Below are 22557 nucleotides of genomic sequence, written 5' to 3'. Positions count from 1 at the left end.
CATCTATTTAATTTGCCACATATATTTTTCTTCTTTATATTTATCCCTCCCCTATTCGCTCTCAAAGCCCCCCCCCCCAAAAAAAGCCCCATTTTATTCAAGGTTATAAGAACAGCAGAGTTTGTAATGAGCACGTATTTAAATTTATATTTAAAATTTTGTTAATTTATATGGAAAAAAGTTGGCTTGCATTTTAATGTTTTATAGGTGCATGTAAATATAGGTCATGCCCAAAGAACGAAACGTTGCGTTGCATGGGTTTTTGGCCTTGATAACAATTTATAGGTTGCCAAAATAATTCATTTTGAAATAATCAAGTCAGACAATCAACAAAATGAACTCAAGAATTTAACCAAGGAGAGCTAGCGCACCACTTGTCAAATTGGATACCAAAACATAAAAGAACAGATATGACTCCGACGCCGATGTACTTACCCTCTCTAGATATATATATATATATATACTAATAATTTGCTTTGATGATTAGGCGAAGCGTGATTAATTAAATTAATCAATTGGGAACGGCCATGGGGCCAAAGGAGTAGGGAACCCCAGAGGTGGAGACCCAGGAATCGTCTTCGGTTGTGGTTGCATTGCGGAATTCAAAGAACTTGCGAGGATAGAAATTTGCAGCTTCCGAAGCAGTGATCACTTTCACGCCGGGCCATTTCACTCTGTGAGAGGCATTGGCGCCGGGACCCTTGTTGTTATACTCGTAGAAGATGCTGGTCAAGTGATAGATGCTTCCCATCCACGACATGTAACCTTCAGGAGCGAAGATTCCGTCGATCTCAGAATCCATGGTCACCACCTTCGCGTATGCCCTCCATGGTCGCCCTAGGTATGCCGGCTTCTTCTCCGGGTCCGAGAGGTAGAGTGGGTCCGCGGTGAAGCGGCAGCTCTGGAACACCATGGCGCTGGGGCTGTTGGCCACGTTGCGGCCGCTGGCGGAGACGATGCTGTTCTGGTTGCTTAAAGGTGGCCTTACAACCAGTGTGCAGTTCTGGAAGACCATCTCAGCGTCACCGAAGATGAAATCAATTGTACCGGAGATGACGCAGTCGCGATAGAACTGGCGGTGAGACTGCGCGTAGAGGGTGTCTTGGTACCCGTCCATGTGGCAGTTGAACAAGACGGCTTTATCTGCCGTCACTCGGAGCGCCACGGCTTGGTGCTTAATTGCTCCGGCCGTGTTCTCGAACCCTACGTGCATGGCCGTGAAGTAAGGAGCATTCACGCCTGCATATTCAGAAGATCATATTTGTGTTCATTAACAGTTCTGTTTCTTAATTTTATTTGGATGACTTGTATCTTTAGATCGATCAGGAAATTAATAGCATACCGAATGTTGCGGTGTTGTAAGTCTGGACGCCGTCGGCATAGCTGAGAGCGCCCGTGAATCTGGTGACTGTGGGACCATCTCCGACGATAGTGATATAACTGGCTTGCTTGGGAATATTCACAATCTCCTTATATACGCCGGCCTTCACGTGAATCACATAGGGTTTCATGTTATTTTTCGGAACAGACTTGATAGCGTCGGTGAGTGTTTTGAACTGCCCACTTCCATCTTGAGCCACAACAGCATCGGGCTTGACGTTGGCAGCACCGGCAGCGGCCGCGGCGAGGAGATGACGGTGTTGGCTATCACTTAACCACGACGGCGAACTCTCGAGAAGCTTCCGACTGGAGGTGTTGTTATTACCATGATCCTGCTGGCCGCCGAGGAGGCCAAAGAATCCAAAGGTTTCGGCCACCTCGGAGAGGCCAGAGATAATGTCCAAAGCGTTCATGCTAAGCTCCAGGGAGGTGTTCAAGACCTTGGCCATCGTCTCGGCGGCGTGAGTGGTGGTGTTCTCGAAGCCGTCCAAGCAGGTGCGTTGGTGGGAAATGGTGCCTCCGAGCCACACCTTAACGTCATAGGCGTAGTCTCTGAGCTTGCTTATATCGAATTGATCCACACGATTGATCGAGTTCTGTACGTCGTCTATGGCGTAGTCCAGCACCTCGTGGCAGATCTCCATAGCCTGTTGAATTTGACAAACATATATTATACTCTCATGACTATTCTAGGATAATTATTCATTAAATGATCCGAGACATGATAATACCTGTTTGGTCATGTTGTCCTTGGCTAGCTCTTGGAAGAGGGTGGAGTTGTCGATGAACCTCTTGAACTCCTCGGCGGTGGACTGGAAAGCCGTTTTGATGAGTTCTTTAACGTCGGCGGAGCCGTTGTTTGCTTTTGAGAGGCTGTGCTTGCAGGTTTCTTTGTATTGGGCTGAGCCGCAAAGCATTTCCAGGTCGCCGGCGCCCACGGAGGCCACCATGGCCACTAGGAGGATCCCAGATAGCCAGATAACGGCGATCTTCTTCCTTTCATGGTCACCGTTGGCCATATTTATTATTATATCTATTCTACTATATAGACGTGTATATTATTGAATATGCAGATATACCACCGGTAGTAAGAGTAGAAGTAGAACTTAGAATACTGTTGACACTCTCTTGCCGAGCAGTTTCTGAAAGGGCAAAGCTGGTCGTTGATCTGATGTGTTGGATCACGTTTTCTGGTTTGATTTATATGTAGAACGCTTCTCTCAACATCAAATTTTAATTTGCTTGTGCAACGAAAGGTGAGGAAGACCTCTCGTGAATGTCCTAATCTGGGAACCTCGTGTGTGATTATTAATTATTTTGACTAAATTTAGCGTTGAAATTATCTTATGTCATTTAAAATCTTCTTATTGTTCCATAAAAAAGATACATTTATATGAAAAATTTTGTCACTAATTTCAATATATCAGCGTGGTCAAAATTGCTCAAATTGTGATTCAAGTCCTTCTGGCTTGATTCATCCTGCCAATGACTTATATCACATTCACTGGAAGAAACAAAGGAGCAAGGGAATAATGCAAGACCAAATAGTGCAATTTGAACAAGAAATCAATATCTGATTATTTTCAAATTCATCTTGTGTATTTTCAGGCAGGTTTAATTAAATTAGGTCATGAAATCATGTTATTTGCGGCCCAACATAAGGCGAAGGTGAAATAATGAACATGATTAAAATTAATAGAGGAAAAAAAGGCTTGTTGAAAATACCTTCTACATATTCAATTTGGTAACTTGCTAAAACTCTAACTTATTTATTATATTCACTAATGATTAACAAGTAGCATTAGTGAATTAACAAGTTAAGTTAAGGTTGTAACAAGTCACCATGCGATTAATATGTAGAAGGTATAAACAACTAGTTTCACTAATAAGTTAACAAGTGATATTAGTAAATTAGTAATTTAAATTAGAGTTTTAACAAGTTACTAGAATTAAATGTGTAAAGGGTATTGTTAACAAGTTTCACTTGTGAATTAATAAGTAATATTATTAACAAGTTTATTTAGTCTTAGTTTAAAAGTATAGTTTATGTTATATATATATATATATATATATATATTTGGCACTATATATAATAAAGAACTACCATTGTCTTAGCGGTTATTATGCTTTTGGTACACCAAGGAATCTTCGGTTCCCACCTTGGGTACTCAAATATATATGAAAATTGTTTTCAATATTTGAACACTGTCAAAATTTGAAAGTATTTTTAGATTTCTGGTCAAATTAAATGTGGTCGTTGGATCTTATTTTGATGTATCTGGATGACAATGTCACCAAACTAACAGTCGTGTCGAACAAGTGCATTAGGAGAGTACTTGAATATCCACAACCATTTAAAATATATAATTATGTGGATGTGCTTGTCGAGGAATTTGACTGATGGACAGCCCTTGGTCGAAGTCTTGCAGTTGGTGTAATTTACTTGTTAGTAAAAATACCCAATATACTTGATTTTTTTTTTAATCATTTCATATAAGCTTACTGCTTGTCTTCTTTTGGCTGAAGCAAGTGATGTTGAGCTAATATTTTTATTGGAATTAGAAGGGTAGACGCTAATGGTCAAAGGTTATAAGTGAAATCAAACTCATGATCTCTCATCTACAAATAGCTTATTGTCATCAGGATAGAAGGCAATTCACAGCTACTTCCTCCCCTAAAAAATATAAGACATTTTTAATTAAATATCACTCCAATAAAGTAGTTACTTACTTTTAAAATAATTCTATCTTTTCATATTTATCCCCGTTAAATACCCTACAATAAATATAAATTTATTATCAATAAGGATACTTTTAAAAAAAAGTAATGATTACACCTCAAAAAATTAAAAATATCTTTTATTTTTAAATATTTAACTCTTCAAAAAATATTTTATATTTTTTAACGGATGGACTAACATTTTGGTTTGAACAAGCATATGCGAAAAAGTCATTTCTGTGCTGAAAAGTTACTTTTCACCCTCCCTTTTTTTCGTAGCTGTCAAGTGGAATCTTGCCACTTTCTTTTTCTCTCTAAAAATGGTTAGAATCTGAGCAAGGTATCCTTGCCAATGATTTTGCTTCATGCTAGGATTTAATTTTCTAATATTGATCTATAACTTTTAACTGAGAATATTTTGCCCCTTGAAGGTTATCATAACAACTAAAATAGCCCATCCAAGTTTTTTATTCCTTGGAAGTTGAAAACCGTTTCCCCCCCTTTTTGGCCTTTTCTACATTCGATATAGCAAATGTCATATACCATCAGATGAAGACTTGGACTATCCTGAAAACTGAAATGCCGGAGGTATCTTTCGAGAGTACATCAGAAACCAGTTCCGTAAAGAGCCTTCCTCAGCAATTTCTTATTTTAGAAAGTATTTGCTAAATTGACCAAAATAGAAAGTATTTGTTACCCTATATATATATAATAACTAACCATTCATCAACAACTCTATCATATATATGTGTGTGTGTGTGTGTGTACAATTATGCATAATTCTATCATCAAGTAATCTCAGATATAAACCATATCAACAACGTAACAAAGAAACCCAAAACATATCAGACATATATATACTTATAGTATTAAAATTTACAAAGATTTAGAATCAATCTCAATTGGAATCCACGTTTCTTCTTTCTTTTCTGCTAAGAAGCACAAACACGCACATGAAATTAATGTTGACTTCTCATTACCTTGTTTATTTATGCCCATGCTTAAGCAGCATACTTATAACATTGTGGTTATTGTTTAATGGCAGAAAATTAGATCTTCAATTGTGGCAAATTAGTTGTTGACATTAGGATTAATAATATAAACCCAACAAGGGAAAATCAAATACTTACTCGCAACTTTTTTTCTTAGAAAAATAGCAATAATTTTTTTCTAGTAAAACAAGCTCAGGTGAATGGGATATTGGGATTGCAGAAACCACGAAAACTGAATAGCAATATTTATAACCAAGGCTAAAACCTCATTTGAGTTCCATAAGTTTATTTAATATATATATATATATATTTAAATCAACATTGATATAAAATATCAAATTTATAGGAAATAACAATATTATCATGCTATTATTGATAAATCCATCAATTTTGGACTCGTTTTAACTGCAAGTAACTTTTTATTCTCCAATATTTTGTCCCTACATTTTATTAAGTTTTGTTAAATTCTTAAAAAAACTTCTTTAATGTTTTTTCTTCATATGTTAGTAAGTTTGAATGATGGGGGAATGAGTACAGTTTTTTTTTATAAATTCTGAAATTATCATCTATTTAATTTCCCATGTATATTTTTCTTCTTTATATTTGTCCCTGCTCTAGCCTCTCTCTCTCAGCCAAAAATTATGGCCCCTTTTGTTCAACGTAACAAGAACCATAGAGTTTGTAATAAGAACGTGTTTTAATTTATATTTAACATTTTGCTAATTTATATAAAAAAAGTTGGCTTACATTTTGTAGGCGCATGTATTATAAGTGATGCTCAATGTAGAAAATGTTGCATCGCATGGATTTTTCGCCATGATAATGATTTGCAGGTTGCCGAAATAATTCATTTTGAGATAATCAAGCCATACAAAACATCCAACAAAATGAACTCAAGATAATTTAACCAAGGAGCTAGTGCACCACTAGTCGATCGAATTGGATATCAGAACAGAACGGATATGACTCCAACGCCTACTTACCTCCTACACACATATATATAAGATGAATACATATATTAATCATATGCTTTGACAATAAGGTGAAGCGTGATTAATTAAATTGATCAATGATCAATTAGGAACGGCCATGGGGCCAACGGAATACGGAATCCCGGACGCGGAGATCCAGGAATCGTCTTCAGCTGTTGTTGCATTGCGAAATTCAAAGAACTTGCGAGGATAGAAATTTGCAGCTTGTGAAGCAGTGATCACCTTTACACCGGGCCATTTCACTCTATGAGAGGTATCGGCGCCGGGACCCTTGTTGTTATACTCATTGAAGATGCTGGTCAAGTGATAGATGCTTCCCATCCACGACAAGTAACCTTCGGGAGCGAAGATTCCGTCGATCTCAGAATCCATGATCACCACCTTGGCGTATGCCCTCCACGGTCGTCCTAGGTATGCCGGCTTCTTCGCCGGATCGGAGAGGTAGAGCGTGTCGGCAGTGAAGCGGCAGCTCTGGAACACCATGGCACTGGGGCTGTTGATCACGTTGCGGCCACTGGCTGAGACGATGCAGTTCTGGTTGCTTAAAGGTGGCCTCACGACCAGCGTGCAGTTCTGGAAGACCATGTCGGCGTCGCCAAAGATGAAGTCGATTGTGCCGGAGATGACGCAGTCTCGGTAGAACTGGCGGTGAGACTGCGCGTAGAGGGTGTCTTGGTATCCGTCCATGTGGCAGTTGTAGAAGACAGCTTTATCTGCTGTCACTCGGAGCGCCACGGCTTGATGCTTAATTGCTCCGGCGGAGTTCTCAAACCCTACGTGCATGGCCGTGAAGTAAGGAGCATTCACGCCTGCAAATTCACAACCCACAATTTTCTTCATTAGCAGTTCTGTTTCTTAATTTTAATGGATGACTTGTATCTTGAAATCAAAAACTTACCGAATGTTGCGGTGTTGTAAGTCTGGACGCCGTCGGCAAAGTTGAGACCGCCGGTGAATCTGGTGAGGGTGGGACCATCTCCGACGATAGTGATATAGCTGGATTGCTTGGGAATCTTCACAATCTCCTTATATATGCCGGCCTTCACGTAAATCACATAGGGTTTCTTATTATTCTTTGGAACAGAATTAATAGCGTCTGTTAGTGTTTTGAACTGCCCGGATCCATCTTGAGCCACAACAGCATTGGGCTTGACGTTGGAAGCACCGGCAGCTGCCGCGGCGAGGAGATGACGGTGTTGGCTATCACCTACCCAGGACGGCAAACTCTCGAGAAGCTTCCGACTGGAGGTGTTGTTAGTGCCATGATCTTGCTGGCCACCGAGGCCGGCCAATCCGAAGGCTTCGGCCACATCGGAGAGGCCAGAAATAATGTCCAAAGCGTTCATGCTGAGCTCCAGGGAGGTGTTCAACACATTGGCCATGGTCTCGGCTGCGTGAGTGGTGGTGTTCTCGAAGCCGTCCAAGCAGGTGCGTTGGTGGGAAATGGTGCCTCCGAGCCACACCTTAACGTCATAGGCGTAGTCGCTTAGCTTGCTTATATCGAACTGTTCCACGCTATTGATCGAGTTCTTTACGTCGTCTATGGCGTAGTCCAGCACCTCGTGGCAGATCTCCATAGCCTGTTGAAGTATTCTAGGATTATTCGTTCATTAAGTTAATTACTGAATGACCCAATACATATATAATATTACCTGTTTGGTCATGTTGTCCTTGGCCAGCTCGTCGAAGAGGGTGGAATTGTCGATGAACTTCTTGAACTCCTTGGCGGCGGCGTGGAACGCCGTTTTGATGAGTTCTTTAACGTCGGTGGTGCCGTTGTTTGCTTTTGCGAGGCTGTGCTTGCAGGTTTCTTTGTATTGGGCTGAGCTGCAAAGCATTTCCACGTCCTTTTGACTCGCCGAAATCTGTTTCTTCTCACCACCGTCATCCTCCGCGGACGCGACCGCATCGTAGGCTTCCTCGCCGGTGCCAGATAAACCGACGCCCACGGCCGCCACCATAGCCACTAGAAGGATCCCAGATACCGAAATAACGGCGATCTTCTTCTTCCTTTCATGGTCACCGTTAGACATTTATATTATTATCTAATCTACAATATAGATTTGTGTATTATTCAATATGAAGAGATACCAACAATAAGAGTATAACTTAGAATATTGTTGGCACTCTCTTGCCTGAGCAGTTTCTGAAAGGCCAAAGCTGGTCGTTGATCTGCTGTTGGATCTCGTTTTCTGGTGTGACTTATATAGAACTCTTCTCTGATCTCTGAACATCAAATTTTGTTTGTGCAACGGAAGTTGAGGAAGACCTCTCGTGAAACAGCGTCCTAATCTGGGAACCTCGTGTGTGATTATTAATTATTATGACTAAATTCGGCATATAAATTAAAATCCTGACTGCAAATATGTACAGCCGTTGACTATTTTTGGTCCATTTAATTTGAATGGTGATATCAGGAGATTATGGTTGTAATTAATTTGAGTAATAAGGATGAATCTCCAACTTCGGCAAATTACATCGCTTTGAAATGGGTCTATCTAATTTCTTTGTGATAAGGCTTTTGCATGTATATAATTAGCATATTGGCATGCTATATTTACTCAATCATGTTTGCGGATCTTAACATTAAAAAAAGAAAAAAGACACGCACGTGCATGAGAAAAAATGCACCATATTAGGGAAAAAAATAATTTAAGTGCCAACTTTGTCTCTCTCAATTTATATAATCTTGGACTTGAAGGGGAAGCGCTCTCCACCTGTACATATAAAAAATTAAGTGATGAATCAATATTATAATTAAGAATGACTTCTTATTATGATGATTATGGATATATACCGGATTTACATTCGTTTAGTGGCTTATGTTTATTTACTCAATGAGAGTATTTCAATTATAACTATTAAATTTCATTAATACTTGAAAATTATAAAAATATAATATTTTTTATAAAAATTTAAAACAGTCATCATAATTAGACCACTCCTTATATGTATATTGTCACTTAAAATTTTTGAGATTTAATATTTTATAAGTATTATATAACAAATCTCCGGCAGTCGTTCGATTTATTGTTGCTGTGTAAGAGACACATTGAATAAGTAGTGGACTTGGATTGCCCACAGAACCCAAATCATCTCAATGCTTTGCTTCGACCACAAATGTACGACTCTCGCTAATATCCATGTATTGGGTGCATGCATGGGTCGAAAACTCGGCCCACCGAAGAACAAAGCTTATTTCTATAAATACGTATTACTTTATCAAAAATTAAAATATTATATTAAAAAAACTAAAGTACGTGTACCACTATTACCAAAAAAATATGTGTGCCTACGTTTATAAAGCATAAAAATGCTCTTTCTAGATGAAATACTTTAATATACGGTGATATAAATTTGGTATCTAGCTTACTAGCTATATAAACTAAAAAAGCCTAAGAAAGAATCGATGGAAAGCAAACCATTATAGGTGTGTTGTTATAAATATACCGGTGGGTCCGACGACAGGCAAAGAACCACTTCACGGCCTTGCCTATAAATACAGAGCTCATTGTTGCAAAATCAAACCACAGACAAAAATCATCAAAAGCAGCTAGCTTGAGCTTGTTGTGTGTAGATGGCATCAGATCTTGTGAAGATTGGAAGAGAAGGGTTCAGTCTGATAGATGCATGCAAGTGCTACAGAAGACAAGAAAACGCTAGTAATTATAATTACTACACCAAGAACAAGGAAGAGGCAGCTCTAGTGACCATCGATCACAGAGAAGCAGCTCTCAAGTACCACGGAATTAACGTTGAGCAGCGCTTTTACAAGGCAGAGCCAAAGCCAAAGCCTAAGAGCCGTTGGGGTGTCTTCTTCCAAGCTTTCAAACGCTGAAGAACCATCCTGTCGTGCGTCTTCTTTTTGGTGTCGCTTCGTTTACTTATGGTTTCTTATGGACTGCATGTCGTATTATTGGTGTATGAGGTTGAACACCCATAGGTGGTACTGCTTGTAACTTGCATCCTGTGTTAGAGTCTTTGCTTGTTATGCTACAAGTCTATATACTACTATTACTTCTAAGTTATGCATGAATAAGTGTGAAACTTTGTTTAAAATGCTTTAGTAAAGAGTTACTCATTTTAAAATTAAGTTTTATTCGTGAATTTTATTCTATTTCTCATCCTGTATATAGCTAGCACATCGTTCATGCACAAGTCCAAGAATTAATGCTGTGATTATATTATACAATTATTATTATTACAAGTGTTAAGAAACTTACTAAACGATTTTTAAGATTCATAATTAGGCAATGTTGCCCTTAAATTATAAGGCCAGTGGAGAGCACCTGGAATCTTAAATTTTTTTGTGCAATTTTGCCTTTCAAAATTTAAAAACTTCACAATATGCCCCTTTTGTTAATTAAAGAATACTGTCCGCCAGATTATATGAAATAAATGGGAGCCTCACAACACAAAAGTAACGGACAGTTACCTTGTAATTAATATATAGGAGAGGATATATAGCGTGACATTTTAAAATGTTGAGGGTAAAATTGCATAAAAAAATTAGACTCTTCCTAAATACTTCTAAACCTATAATTTAATGATAAAATTTTTAAGATTATTGAATTAAAGTATAAAATTTAATAATTCTAATGCTAGTTTCATTGTAAAATTTATTGGATAACAGGTAGCTCAAAAATTGAAGTCGAGTTTTCATTTTTTTTTTAAACACGCGACGCCCATGCTAGATTAGTAACTCATACTCAAAATAACCCTTTTCAATTTTCTCAATAAGATTTATTTTTCATATTATATTATATATATACACGCGCGCGCGCACTTATTTATACACACAAGAAAGGCGCCTCGAATAATTTCAATCAAATGAGCAGAGCGTAAAATTCAATAACAAAATAAAAGCGAAGAAATTAAATATATAAAACCACAGTACTTAAACCACATGACTTATAATATCTTATTAACTATTATAGTGTTTGAAAAACAAATAAATTCTATTTGATGTACATGTAAATTCTGATGCATTCATGCATATGATAATTAATGCTAGCTTTAGTTATAAATAATGAATAATAGACAGCATCTGCAGCAAAAGATGCTCCTAATAATATGCATTTCCTCCTTTTTAAAAAAATTAACAGGAAGTTGGGTAGATTATTAATTATTGAATACTAAATTAAATAAACTAGCTTTCCATCTTGAATGTGGATAGAAATAAAAGAGAATATCCAGTGTTATGAATCAAAATTCGTTTTTTATCGGATCTCTACTCTTCTTAATTAATTAAATTAAAACTAATTACAAATTCTACCTAGGATATATAATAATGAAAAGATTCCATATTTAATTTCTTCATAAATATCAACCAAACTTTAGCGCCAACCCAAGCAATAGCGAAATTAAAAAAAGAAAATGTGGGGGGTATCAGGTCACATTGAGGTTCACATGTCATATAATATTTCCATTTGTTTATTTTGATTATTACTTTTGGTTGGTTATTATTTTGATTATTCTATTGTAAAAGTTTTCCCCCAACGTAGGATATTTTCCCATGCCATCATGGACGGAACAACAACGCACCCATATTATTGAAAGCAACACTATCGTCCATCCTTAATGGGCCCATCTATTACAAGATTTACTTAAATAAGGATTATTAAATAAACTAGATCTCATCCCTAACCCTAACTCAGCGTGTGCTTCCCTATCAAAAGCCACGTAATTCTCAACAAGTTAAATAAAGAAAGGCCTAGGTTGATTAAATTAATGTATCTTGGTTAGTGCAGTTAAATCATGTATGTAATTCCATATATTTATATTTATTTGGTTTCTTATCATATGCACTAGATTCCTTTACATTTCTTTCTAGCAAAGAACAAAATATATTATTTTTTAAGTGAGATACGAGGAGTATGTGTGTGTGTGTGTTGAAATTAATTGAAGCGTATGGGCCCAATGCCTGGGACAAAAATCTCATTTGTTATTGTCCAATATTATTACCTTGTACCAGACTGGCCGAAAGGAGAGCCTCTTGACTAAGTAAATTCCAATTGAAAATAACGAATCAAATAAGAACGATAATCTCCCCCCCCCCCGCCCCCAAAAAAAGGTTCTCTATCATCTTCATCGAAGAATATTGGAAAAATCTATAATCAAGCATCATTGGAGATAATTAATTACCCTACAAGATCAAATGATTTTAATATTATTTTACAAGATCAAAGAACCTAAATTGAATTAAAATTTATTGTAAAAAAACAAAACTACATCTCATATGTATGTACACACACTATTTTAACAATAACTTCCCATTCGAAAAAAAAAGTCCCATTTTTATTTTAATAATAATCAATTTTTTTATTAACAACTTTAAAAAATTAACTTAGTGATGGAGAGGAACAAATATTGTAATTTGATGAACAAGTCTTCATTTGAGGAAAAATGAGTCTCATTTTCATTTTAACAATAGTCAATTCTTTTATTAACAATTTCAAAAAATTAACTTGGTGGTGGAGTAGAACAAGTATTGTGATTTGGCGAGCAAGTCTCATTTTCATTCTAACAACAATCAATTCCTTTATTAGCAACTATAAAATATTAACTTGGTAGAGAAAAATATTTATAATTTGGTGAATAAGTTTTCATTAAAAAAAAAAGTCTCATTTTTATTTTAATAATAATCAATTTTTCCATCACAACAATATATATTAGGAGTAGTTTTATCTTTTTACAATAAATTTCAATTACATTTAGGTCCTTTGGTTTCGTAGAGTAATATCAAAATTATTTAATCCTGTAGTGTAATTAATTATCCCCATTGTTCCTTGATTGTAATTTTTCCAAGAATATTTAAGCCGTAGCGTGCAATGCTAAATAATTGAAGACTGTAGAGTTTGGAGTGTAACATGGGAATCTTGATCATATCAAGCACTAGCTAGACCTCACGAAGCATATACTGCTCAGCATATATATTTTACTGTTTCTTAAAAAAGAACAACAGTTTGCATCCGTTCTTTTTTTAACTGGAAGTGCAGTTAAACAAGGGAAAAAAATATGACAATTTCCTGTATAATAAACTTATTTATCAATAAGTCATGCAAAATTAAAAAACTATAGCTAAGGCCATAATTTGTGATTGGAGTATAATAACGGCTATGTTAATTTGTCTTTCACTTGTAACTGTAATTTCAAAATTTATAAGTAAAGATTCGTAATTCACCAGTTGGATTTGTTGTTTAATGTGGATGCTTGATATAACATGGAATCTCTATGGAATTAATTATGCCTACTTAAGACTATAATTGATCTAATTAGGATGTAAGGATCAAAATAATAGAACTCACTTGGAATTTACATATTTAACCTATTGGTTGTTTAATAAGGTTATATTTAATTAATAAAGCTATATATTAAAAGTTAATTTGGTTTTTACTTATAATCTCACAATTTACAAGTAAAAATTTGTAATTTATAAGTCAAATTTCTTGTTTAACACTTAATATAACATGGAGTCTCTATGAAATTAACTATGCATGCTTATGGTTGTAATTGGTCTTATTGGGATGTAAGAAAAATAATAAAGCTCATTTGGGACTTATATTATTTAGCCTATGAGTTTTGTTTAAAGTTATATTTAATTAATAAAGCTGTTGACGACTAATTTAGCTTTTATCTACAATTGCAACTTCATAACTTGCAAGTAAAAATCCGTAAAATTCATAACTCACTCCATAATTATAGTATTAAGTAGGTCTAATTAATTACATGTAGACTTCATGTTATACTAAGTATCAAGATTTAAACGTGAAATTTGATTTGCTAATTACGAATTTTTACTTGTGAATTGTGAAATTTGCAATTGTAAGTAAAAGCAAAATCATAAGGTCATATTGTCTTTGTACTTCAATATTAAATTATATTCAGGCTTCAAAATGACTTACATATGGTTTATAAATAAATTTATCGCCCCAGAAATTACACCTTTGTGTTTAGCTCAGCAAGAAATCGTCACGTTCAAGTAAACTTTTACGTAATACATTTATAGAGGCATGGCTAATGTTCTAAAGTGGGCCATCCAGGTTCATGATTGCCTTACAAAAGCTAAAGTTAAGATGCTTGGAAAAAGGACCAAGTGATAAAATAATACATATTTATCGAATCATATTCTTTACGGAACCAGGCTTTCTAGATAAATCTTGGCCGGAAAGAATCATATTCTCACTCATGATATATTTCTTTTCGGTTAGAGTTAACGGCACTAAAGTTCACGGAGCACGAACCACCTAATGGATTCCAACCCATGTTGTGTTTCATATCGGACACAAATAATATAGAGAATGCTAAACAATAAACACTGTTTTATTGCTAAGAGAATGCTAAACAATAATTAACTAGCCAGAGAAAAGAAGAACAGTTAACAGTATACTCCTCTTGTCACATTTATAGAGTAGAGAGAAAATTAATTTGGATCCTATTTATATATGTTTATTTTTACCTTTCTATCCTTATTAAATGCTAAGAAAAATAATTAAAAATATTTGTGTTTGTCCTTGTTAGAAGTAGAAGTGAAAACTTATTACATTTTATGACATAATTAATGAAATTTAAAGTTTTTTTTATTTTAGTGAAACATGTTAAGTGTCTTATAAATAGGATCAAAAGGAGTATATGTTGAATATCTTTTTTTTAAAAATTACATATAAATCTCATGAAGCAAATTTATGTACAAAGAAATTCTACGAAATTCAAAAACTATGGCTAGGTCTCTTGGGACCTGGGTGTGATTTGAAATTAGGTTGAAAAAAAAATAATATCCCCTACTAAAAATATATTACATCAATCAAGTAACTTATAACTATTTCATCAATAATGTACAACTATCATTTAAGCTTTTTATAATTATACCTTTGTATATCTAATTAGTCACAAACTTCATCGGTAATTTGCAACCATTACTTTAATGTTTTACAACTGTAACTTTATGTGCACAATAATTAAACTAATCACGTGTTACAAGGTTGATATTATCACATAAGTAATTTATAACCACCACTTCAACTTTTTACAACTATAATTTTATATATTTAATTGTTAAACTAATAGTTATAAATTATTAATGAGGTAGTTATAAATACTGTGTTAAACTTGTTAGTATATTACATTAATCAAATAATTTATAATTAATGTTAAACTTATAATGTATTTTTAATAGGGATATTATTATCTTTTCACCTTATTTTTAAATTACACTTAAGTCCTAAGAGAATTGGCAATGGTTTCTGAATTTTATAGAACTTTTTTATAAATTTTGCTTTTACATAAATGTCCCACTCATTTTTTATTCAAAATTATTTTTTTAATGATTGGAATTACTATTTTACGCAATGAGTGTTCTTTTTGAAAAATAATTTTACTTGATTATTGATATTTTTATATGAAGAATAAAATCTTGGTTTTCTTTTTCAAAATTAAAAATAAATGTAATTTTTATGGGCAAATTTAAAATCTATAAAAACTTCATCATCATCTATGAATGTAATAGATGATATGGCTGACCTTAAACTTGGCATAAAGTATTGGCATATAATCGAGTATTGAAATAAAAGTTCAATGATATATACATACAAGTGTGTGTACATGTTTGTATAAAAAAAAATAAACTCCATGGACAAAAAAAAATACTCCCTCTGTAACTAAACTCACCTCTTAATAAAGTAGTTACCTACTTTTAAACTAACCTCATCTTTTTATATTTACTTCTTATTAAACACCCTACAATAAATATAAAGTTATTCATCAATAGGTCCACTTTTTAAAAAAAACCGTAATAATTACATCTTAAAAGACTAAAACTACTTTACATTTTTGAACATTCAACTCCTCAACAAATATTTTATATTTTTCAGCAGATGGAATATAACTTTAAAGGTAGGTTCACATCGCGTGTGTATAGTAGAAGTTGAGAAAAATAACGGATAGCTATTTTGTTTCATTGGTTGAGGAAGTTGAATCAATTTATTTTAAAGTTTTGGATTTGAATACTAAGATATATAGATGCGTTAAATGAAAATGTTGAATGCATTCTCAAGTACTTGTAAGGTAGTCATTCAAAAATGATGTCACATAGCGGGTCCGGATTAGTTTGAATGACGGTGATGATATCTCAAGTTTCCCATGATATCAAGCGAATGAATACAAAAATATTAAAAATAAGAAATGTGTTGCATGTGATTTCATAAAATATTTAAAGATGTTATATTATAATTTATTTTTTAACTAAAATTAATTAGCTGCTCTATATGGACAAATTAAGGGTAACCAACGTGAAGGACTGACATTATAGCGGACCGAAGAAATTAAGCGCCGAACTGCAAGTCATTTAATATTCTTTTGGCCAAAAGGACACGTCATTTAATTGGAGAACTTGTTACAAAGGAGCTTCGAGTTAATTTCTATCCAATTCCTGCTATTTTGGAGGTAAAGACGAATATATTCCGTCCCTTATAATCATGCTTATCAATTAAGAACAGAAAAGAATAAACCATAAAGAAATCAAATTAATTATAAGCAAAAGTAAGCTAAGTCACTTATGTTGGCTATAAAAGGGACCTTCGTCTTGTTCCTTTTTCAAGCAAAGTAAGGCCACCACACAAGAGAAAGAAAAACTAAAAAGCTTAATTAGGCTTTATATTTCTGTGTACGTGTACGTAGCAAGGATCTCCGTTTTCATCGATCGAGCGTCAACATGGCGGACCTGAGAGAGATCGGTTTAGAAGGATTCTATCTGATAGACAAGTGCTCCAATCAAGGCGGCCGACGAGGACGACCGGCGGTGGTTCCAGCAGCAGCTCCGAGGAGGCAAGGACGGATCAGAGGGGATGAAATGGAAGCTACAGAGGGTTGTATCAATAGCAGAGACGCTGCTTGTATCTATGGTGGAATCAACGTTGTCAACTACACGACCACATCCAAGGGAAAACCTCAGACTTCGCGTTGGGCCAAGTTATGTTACTGAAATACTAAACCCTAGCTTCATGTGAGTAAGCGAGCCTTTGTATTATATGATATATCATGTAGCAAGTAGCTCGAAGACCTGCAAATATTTGTACGCTAAGGTCTTCTGCAGCTTAATTAATTAGGTGTGACCTATGTATTTACTGTAAGTTTATGGAGTGAAGTACAAGTCCATGGTGGAATAAAGTTCATTTCATCTTTTACTATGTATATGGTTTTGTCATATCTGCCATTATCCAATGTTCGGATTCCCTACAAAATTTCCCCTTTAATTAATATCTTTTATTTTTTTTTGCCAACAAAAGGATAGTTCTATTCTATTAAAAGAAAAAGGCAAGAGTTCCAATACAACCAAAAAAACAAAACAAAAGGTGATAAAAAACAAGATTAACCAGGTTCACAAATACAGACACGATCAAAGTCTAGCAAATTAAAAAGAGGAATTGCGGGGTATAACAACCCAATCCAAAGGACACAATTCGTTCGGTACAGCCTTAGCGACCCAGTCAGCCACTAGATTTGTACTCCTAGGAAGCCAAAGAAAACCTGCAGTTCCGAACCAAGTTCCTCATAAAGAGGATATTCTCAAAAGAAGAGAGGCAATTCCAATCAGTAAGTGATGAATTTGAGGTCAAACAATTGACCATTACTCTTGAATCTAATTCAAAACAGACATCCACAAGCTCATTGTTAATAGCAAAAGTAATAGCTTTCTTTAAGGCCAAAAATTCTGCCTCCAAAGCAAAGGAAGTTTCGTAGATTTCATGAGCTCCATCAATAATCCAACCGTTGTTGTCCTAACAAAAAAAGTAATAGCAGCACTATTATAATCATTCACAAAGGCAAAATCAAAATTAATCTTCAATACATTTCTAACAAGAGCAATCCATTTTGATATAGAATCAGAAGCAGATTGACCTGCAGCACAATTATCCTCACTGAACCAATTATTCACACTCCAGAGTTCAAAAGCATGTCAGAAGCTTTCATGCTAACCACACAAGGGTCGATCATGACCTTCTCATAAAGAAAGGAGCACTTTGCCTTCCAAATATACCATAGCATACAATCAATGAGAGTTTTTTGCCACGAGTCAAAACCCTTGTCCAAAAACCAACCAACAATCTACTTGTTCAGGGATGAAACATTATATATATTAATTAACATTTAGAGATAAAGAACTCGCAAGACTTTAACCTAGTCAAACGACAATAAAATATGCTCAAGAGATTCCACTTTAGAAGAACATATACAACAAATGTCTGAAATATTGCAACCCCCCCTTTTTTTTGAAGATTTTCTAAGCTAGGTAAGGCGTTTAACAATAACCTCCAAAAGAAAACTTTAACTTTGTTAGGGATTTTTAAATTCCAAATACTCTTCCACACAAATCCTGATTAATAGAGAACGAGGAAGAAGCTTTAGGAGCCATATAAACAGGATCAAGATCTTTCGCAACTTTATACCCATCTTCATTGGCATAGCAAAGGCTCTTACCCCCAACCCAAACCCATTTATCCTCTCTAGCAGACAAAGCATGTCTAGTCTGTAAAATGGCTTCTATTTCAGCAAGGGACATCCAATTAGAAACTAAATTCATATTCCAACAATTATTAATAATCACAGCACTAACCTTCATATCCTTCCATTCCTCAAAGGGACACGGGGAAGAAATATGCATGCCTGGAATAGAAGGAAGCCACGCGTCTTTCCAAAGTCTAGTATTATCACCATTACCAATGCTGAACAAAACGCGACCCTCCAACACCCTAGGACCCGATTTCCCCTGCTCATCACAAGTGGTGCTCATCCTATAATGAGATCTAGACCATCCATATTTTTAACCTGAAGATCCAAATTTAAAGTATTATTATATATTTTTGTTTTATATTTATTAAAATAAAAATTTATAAAAATAATAAAATAAATTTAATAATTTTTTATTTTTAATTTGATCTATATTTAATTTGGAGGGTCTAATTTAATACTAAAATATTTATAATTATTATATATTGACAATTCAGATGTACTCCACGCAATTCAAATTTAACATGATATTAATATGGATTGTGTAGGGTATATCTAAATAATCCATATACATCAATTATAAAAATTTTAATTTTAAATTAAACCCTCTAAATTAAATTTAAACTATATTAAAAATAAAAAATTTATTAAAATTATTTTATAATTTTTATCTTAATAAATATAATATATAATAATATTTTAAATCTGAACCATCCATATCAAAATTTGGATGGTACAAATCTCATCACAGGTGCTCATCTCTGTGATAAGCAAGAAAACCAATTCCCAACACCGTACGATCTTTCAAATATGGTTTGCCACCTTTTTTAGCATCAAAGAAACTACATTTAGGAAAATATAAACCTTTTAAAACATGAATCAAAAGCTAACAAATACTCCAGCCCAAGCCAACAAAGCTAAATTGAATGCATGGAAATTAAATCTCTAAATTTGAGACCCCATCAACTCTCACTATAAAAAAATTGACTTTCAGCGGCGACAAGTTTTCAGCGGCGACAAAAAGTTGCCACAATGTCACCGTGAGAGCTCTTGTCGTTGATTCAATTTGCCGAGACAATAAAAGTCACCGCTGAAAGTTGAGAATCTGCGGTGACATTTGTCACTGTCGAAAGTCAAAAAGTCACCATTAAAAGTTTTTAGCGGCAATAAAAAGTCACCACAATATCGCCGTGAGAACTCTTGTCACTAATTCAATCTGCGGCAATAATAAAAGTCGCCATTAAAAGTTGAGAATCGGTGGCGATAAATGTCACCATAGAAACCACACATCAGCGGCAACTATTTCTGTCACCGCTGAATGTTAAGTATCAGTGGTGACATTTGTCACCATGAAAGCTACCAAAAAGTCACCACTAAAATTGGTTCACTTACACATATGGCACTACGTCACAGTCGATGTGGCCCCCCACCTCACACCACGTGGTGCCATGTCACCCTGCACATAAGGCCTCACCTCACATCACGTGGTGCCATGTCATCCTCCAGGTGTCGCCCTCACCTCACGCCATGTGGCACCATGTCACTCTCCATGTGTTGCTCTCATCACACGCCATGTGTCATCATATCATCAATTTATATTTTCATTTTGAAAGTTGTCCCCTTCAATGTTTGAACCTGTGACCTCCTCCTTTTGTGTCCAACCATTTTGTCACTGAGTTGGAATGAACTTATAGTCTATTATTGCATAATTAAATACACACACACACACACACATATTATAAAACTATACAAACACACACATATATTAAATATTAAATATTATAAAATATCATTATTCCTTAAATACTTCAATTTAATTCTTTTAATTTATAAAATTACAAATTATATTATTTATTTTTTTAAAGTAAACTATAAATATAATTGATACAATATAATTTGTATTATTTATTTTAATTTTTTTTACTTCTTGAGGTTGTTATATTATTTATTTTAATATTCATTTTTATAATTATAATATAAAAATGTCTAAGAATACATAGTAAAAACACTAATGATTATACATTAGTAAAAAAAATTATAAAAATGTAGACAATCAACAACGACACTAAAAAGTCGTCGCTGATTCTCGACTTTCAGCAGTGACTTACAACATAATTTTTTTAAAAAAATTAAAAAATACTAACAATCAGTGGTGACATTAAAAAGTCACCACTGATTCTTGACTTTCAGTGGTGACATGTATGTCGCCGCTGAAACTTACAACATAATTTTTTAAAAAAATTATAAAAATACTTACAATCAGTGACGACACTAAAAATTCATTGCTGATTCTTAACTTTCAGCGGCGACTTGTATGTCGTCGCTGAAACTTACAACGTAATTTTTTAAAAAAAATTATAAAAATGGCCAAATCTTTCACATTTATAACAAACTATTTCTATTTTATCTTTTTTAAAATTATCTTTTCTAAATATTTTTTTATGTTTTTTTAGGAAATTTTTTTTATGTCTCATATATCTTTTATAATAATATTATATATAATTTCTTTTTTTATTTTTCTTAGAAGGGGCTTGTATTTTTCTAACTCTATTTTTATAATATTAATTATTTGTCCATATGTTAAAACAGTAGAATTTATTGTTCTTCGGTATAACTAGTAAAATAAAAATGGAAGAAAATATAGAAAAAGAAATAAAAAATGGAATAGATAACACCCCTTTTGAAATAAATCAACAACGATATATGAACATAATATCACATATAACTTATAAAAAAATGATATTGCCAAGTAAGTTTAGTAACAAACAGAGAATATTCAAGAAATATAATATTCAAAAATCTTGTGAAAAAATAGGAAAGTTAGGCAGTGATGTTCCTATTAAACCTAGGAAGAGTAATATCAATAGAAAATAAAACTTGTAAAAATAGAAATATGAGACAGTTCGATAAGATATTAGGATCTATGTTAAAAAAGAAGAATAAGATAAGTCTTAAGAGTCTTAGTTTATAGCCAAATAGGAATAGTGAACCTGAAGGAAAAGTAGAAGAGGTAAAAATAAAGAAATAAATTATAAAAGAATTGAAGAACAAATAAAAATCTCAAAAATAGAAAATAAAATAAATTAAATAAGAGAAAAATTTGAAAGAGATATTTGTGCAGAATATTCAAATTCTTTTTGAAATAGAAAAAGACACAAGAAATTACGGGTGAAAAACAAATATGACAAGAGAAGAAAAAGAAAAAGCAAAAGAAAAACAAGAGTTGAATCTTGTCAAGAAATAATTTAAGCAAAAAAAAAGGTAATTAAGTGAAGCAAATCAAAAGAGCTAATTTAACCATGATTTTTCTAAATTTTTATAAAATTAGAAGACTTTCTATTTTGCAGGCATTGAGTTAAATAGCCCTTTCTCTATCTCTTAATATAAATCTCTCTCTACTTGTAATATTACAAGATATGTATTTGTATCTATACATACATACATACATGCAACTTGGTTAAATAAATAGAAATGAAAATAAATTGAAACTTAAATAAAAAGAACATCATGAAATTGGTAAAACAAAAATATATTTTTTCCTATGGAAAATACTTTACTCTAATTTTGAAAACACAAAAATTAAACTTGTCATAAAATTTAATTTCTAAAGCATAAGAAAGCTAACAATGAGGGACGACACTAGAAAGTGTGACTTTTATGTTGCCGCTGAAACTTACAACATAATTTTTTTAAAAAAATTATAAAAAGGTTAACAATCAACGGTGACACTAGAAAGTCGCCGCTGAGCCGCTGAAACTTCCAACATAATTTTTTTAAAAGTATTGTAAAAATGCTGACAATTAGCGGCGATACTAAAAAGTCACCGCTGATTCTAAACTTTGAGCGGCGACATACAGAAACTTGCAACATAATTTTTTAAAAAAATTATAAAAATGCTGACAATTAGTGGCGACACTAGAAAGTTGCCATTGATTCTAAACTTTCAGTGGCGACATGTATGTCACTACTGA

General features: G+C 33.9%; 2 protein-coding genes across 2 annotated transcripts; both read right to left on the bottom strand.

Annotated features, from left to right (window-relative positions):
* Positions 1-457: 457 nt before the first annotated feature.
* Positions 458-2531, bottom strand: LOC129307804 (pectinesterase/pectinesterase inhibitor-like). The gene is made up of 3 exons (XM_054948711.1): positions 2112-2531; positions 1343-2027; positions 458-1239 (listed from the first exon to the last, which is right to left on the bottom strand). Exons 1-3 carry the CDS (start codon positions 2397-2399, stop codon positions 512-514), a joined length of 1701 nt encoding a protein of 566 aa, XP_054804686.1. The 5' UTR covers positions 2400-2531; the 3' UTR covers positions 458-511.
* Positions 2532-5916: 3385 nt separating this feature from the next.
* Positions 5917-8244, bottom strand: LOC129307693 (pectinesterase/pectinesterase inhibitor-like). Its single transcript, XM_054948550.1, has 3 exons — positions 7735-8244; positions 6981-7662; positions 5917-6891 (listed from the first exon to the last, which is right to left on the bottom strand). The coding sequence occupies exons 1-3, from the start codon at positions 8113-8115 to the stop codon at positions 6164-6166; spliced, it is 1791 nt and encodes a 596-aa protein (XP_054804525.1). The 5' UTR covers positions 8116-8244; the 3' UTR covers positions 5917-6163.
* Between the last annotated feature and the right edge of the window lie 14313 nt (positions 8245-22557).

This window comes from Prosopis cineraria, unplaced genomic scaffold (genome assembly GCF_029017545.1).
Source record: "Prosopis cineraria cultivar Desert tree isolate PC_DT_omini unplaced genomic scaffold, ASM2901754v1 PC4, whole genome shotgun sequence".
In the NCBI taxonomy this organism is placed as follows: Eukaryota; Viridiplantae; Streptophyta; class Magnoliopsida; order Fabales; family Fabaceae; genus Prosopis; species Prosopis cineraria.
Note: the sequence above shows the minus strand (reverse complement) of the source record. Positions and strands in the feature narration are given on the sequence as shown.

Coding starts and splice junctions, on each gene's coding strand:
- LOC129307693 (XM_054948550.1), bottom strand. CDS start 8,115: ATGTCTAACGGTGACCATGAAAGGAAGAAGAAGATCGCCGTTATTTCG. Junction 7,663..7,734: donor AGGACAACATGACCAAACAG/GTAATATTATAT, acceptor ATACTTCAACAG/GCTATGGAGATCTGCCACGA. Junction 6,892..6,980: donor TTACAACACCGCAACATTCG/GTAAGTTTTTGA, acceptor GTGAATTTGCAG/GCGTGAATGCTCCTTACTTC.
- LOC129307804 (XM_054948711.1), bottom strand. CDS start 2,399: ATGGCCAACGGTGACCATGAAAGGAAGAAGATCGCCGTTATCTGGCTA. Junction 2,028..2,111: donor AGGACAACATGACCAAACAG/GTATTATCATGT, acceptor CAAATTCAACAG/GCTATGGAGATCTGCCACGA. Junction 1,240..1,342: donor TTACAACACCGCAACATTCG/GTATGCTATTAA, acceptor CTGAATATGCAG/GCGTGAATGCTCCTTACTTC.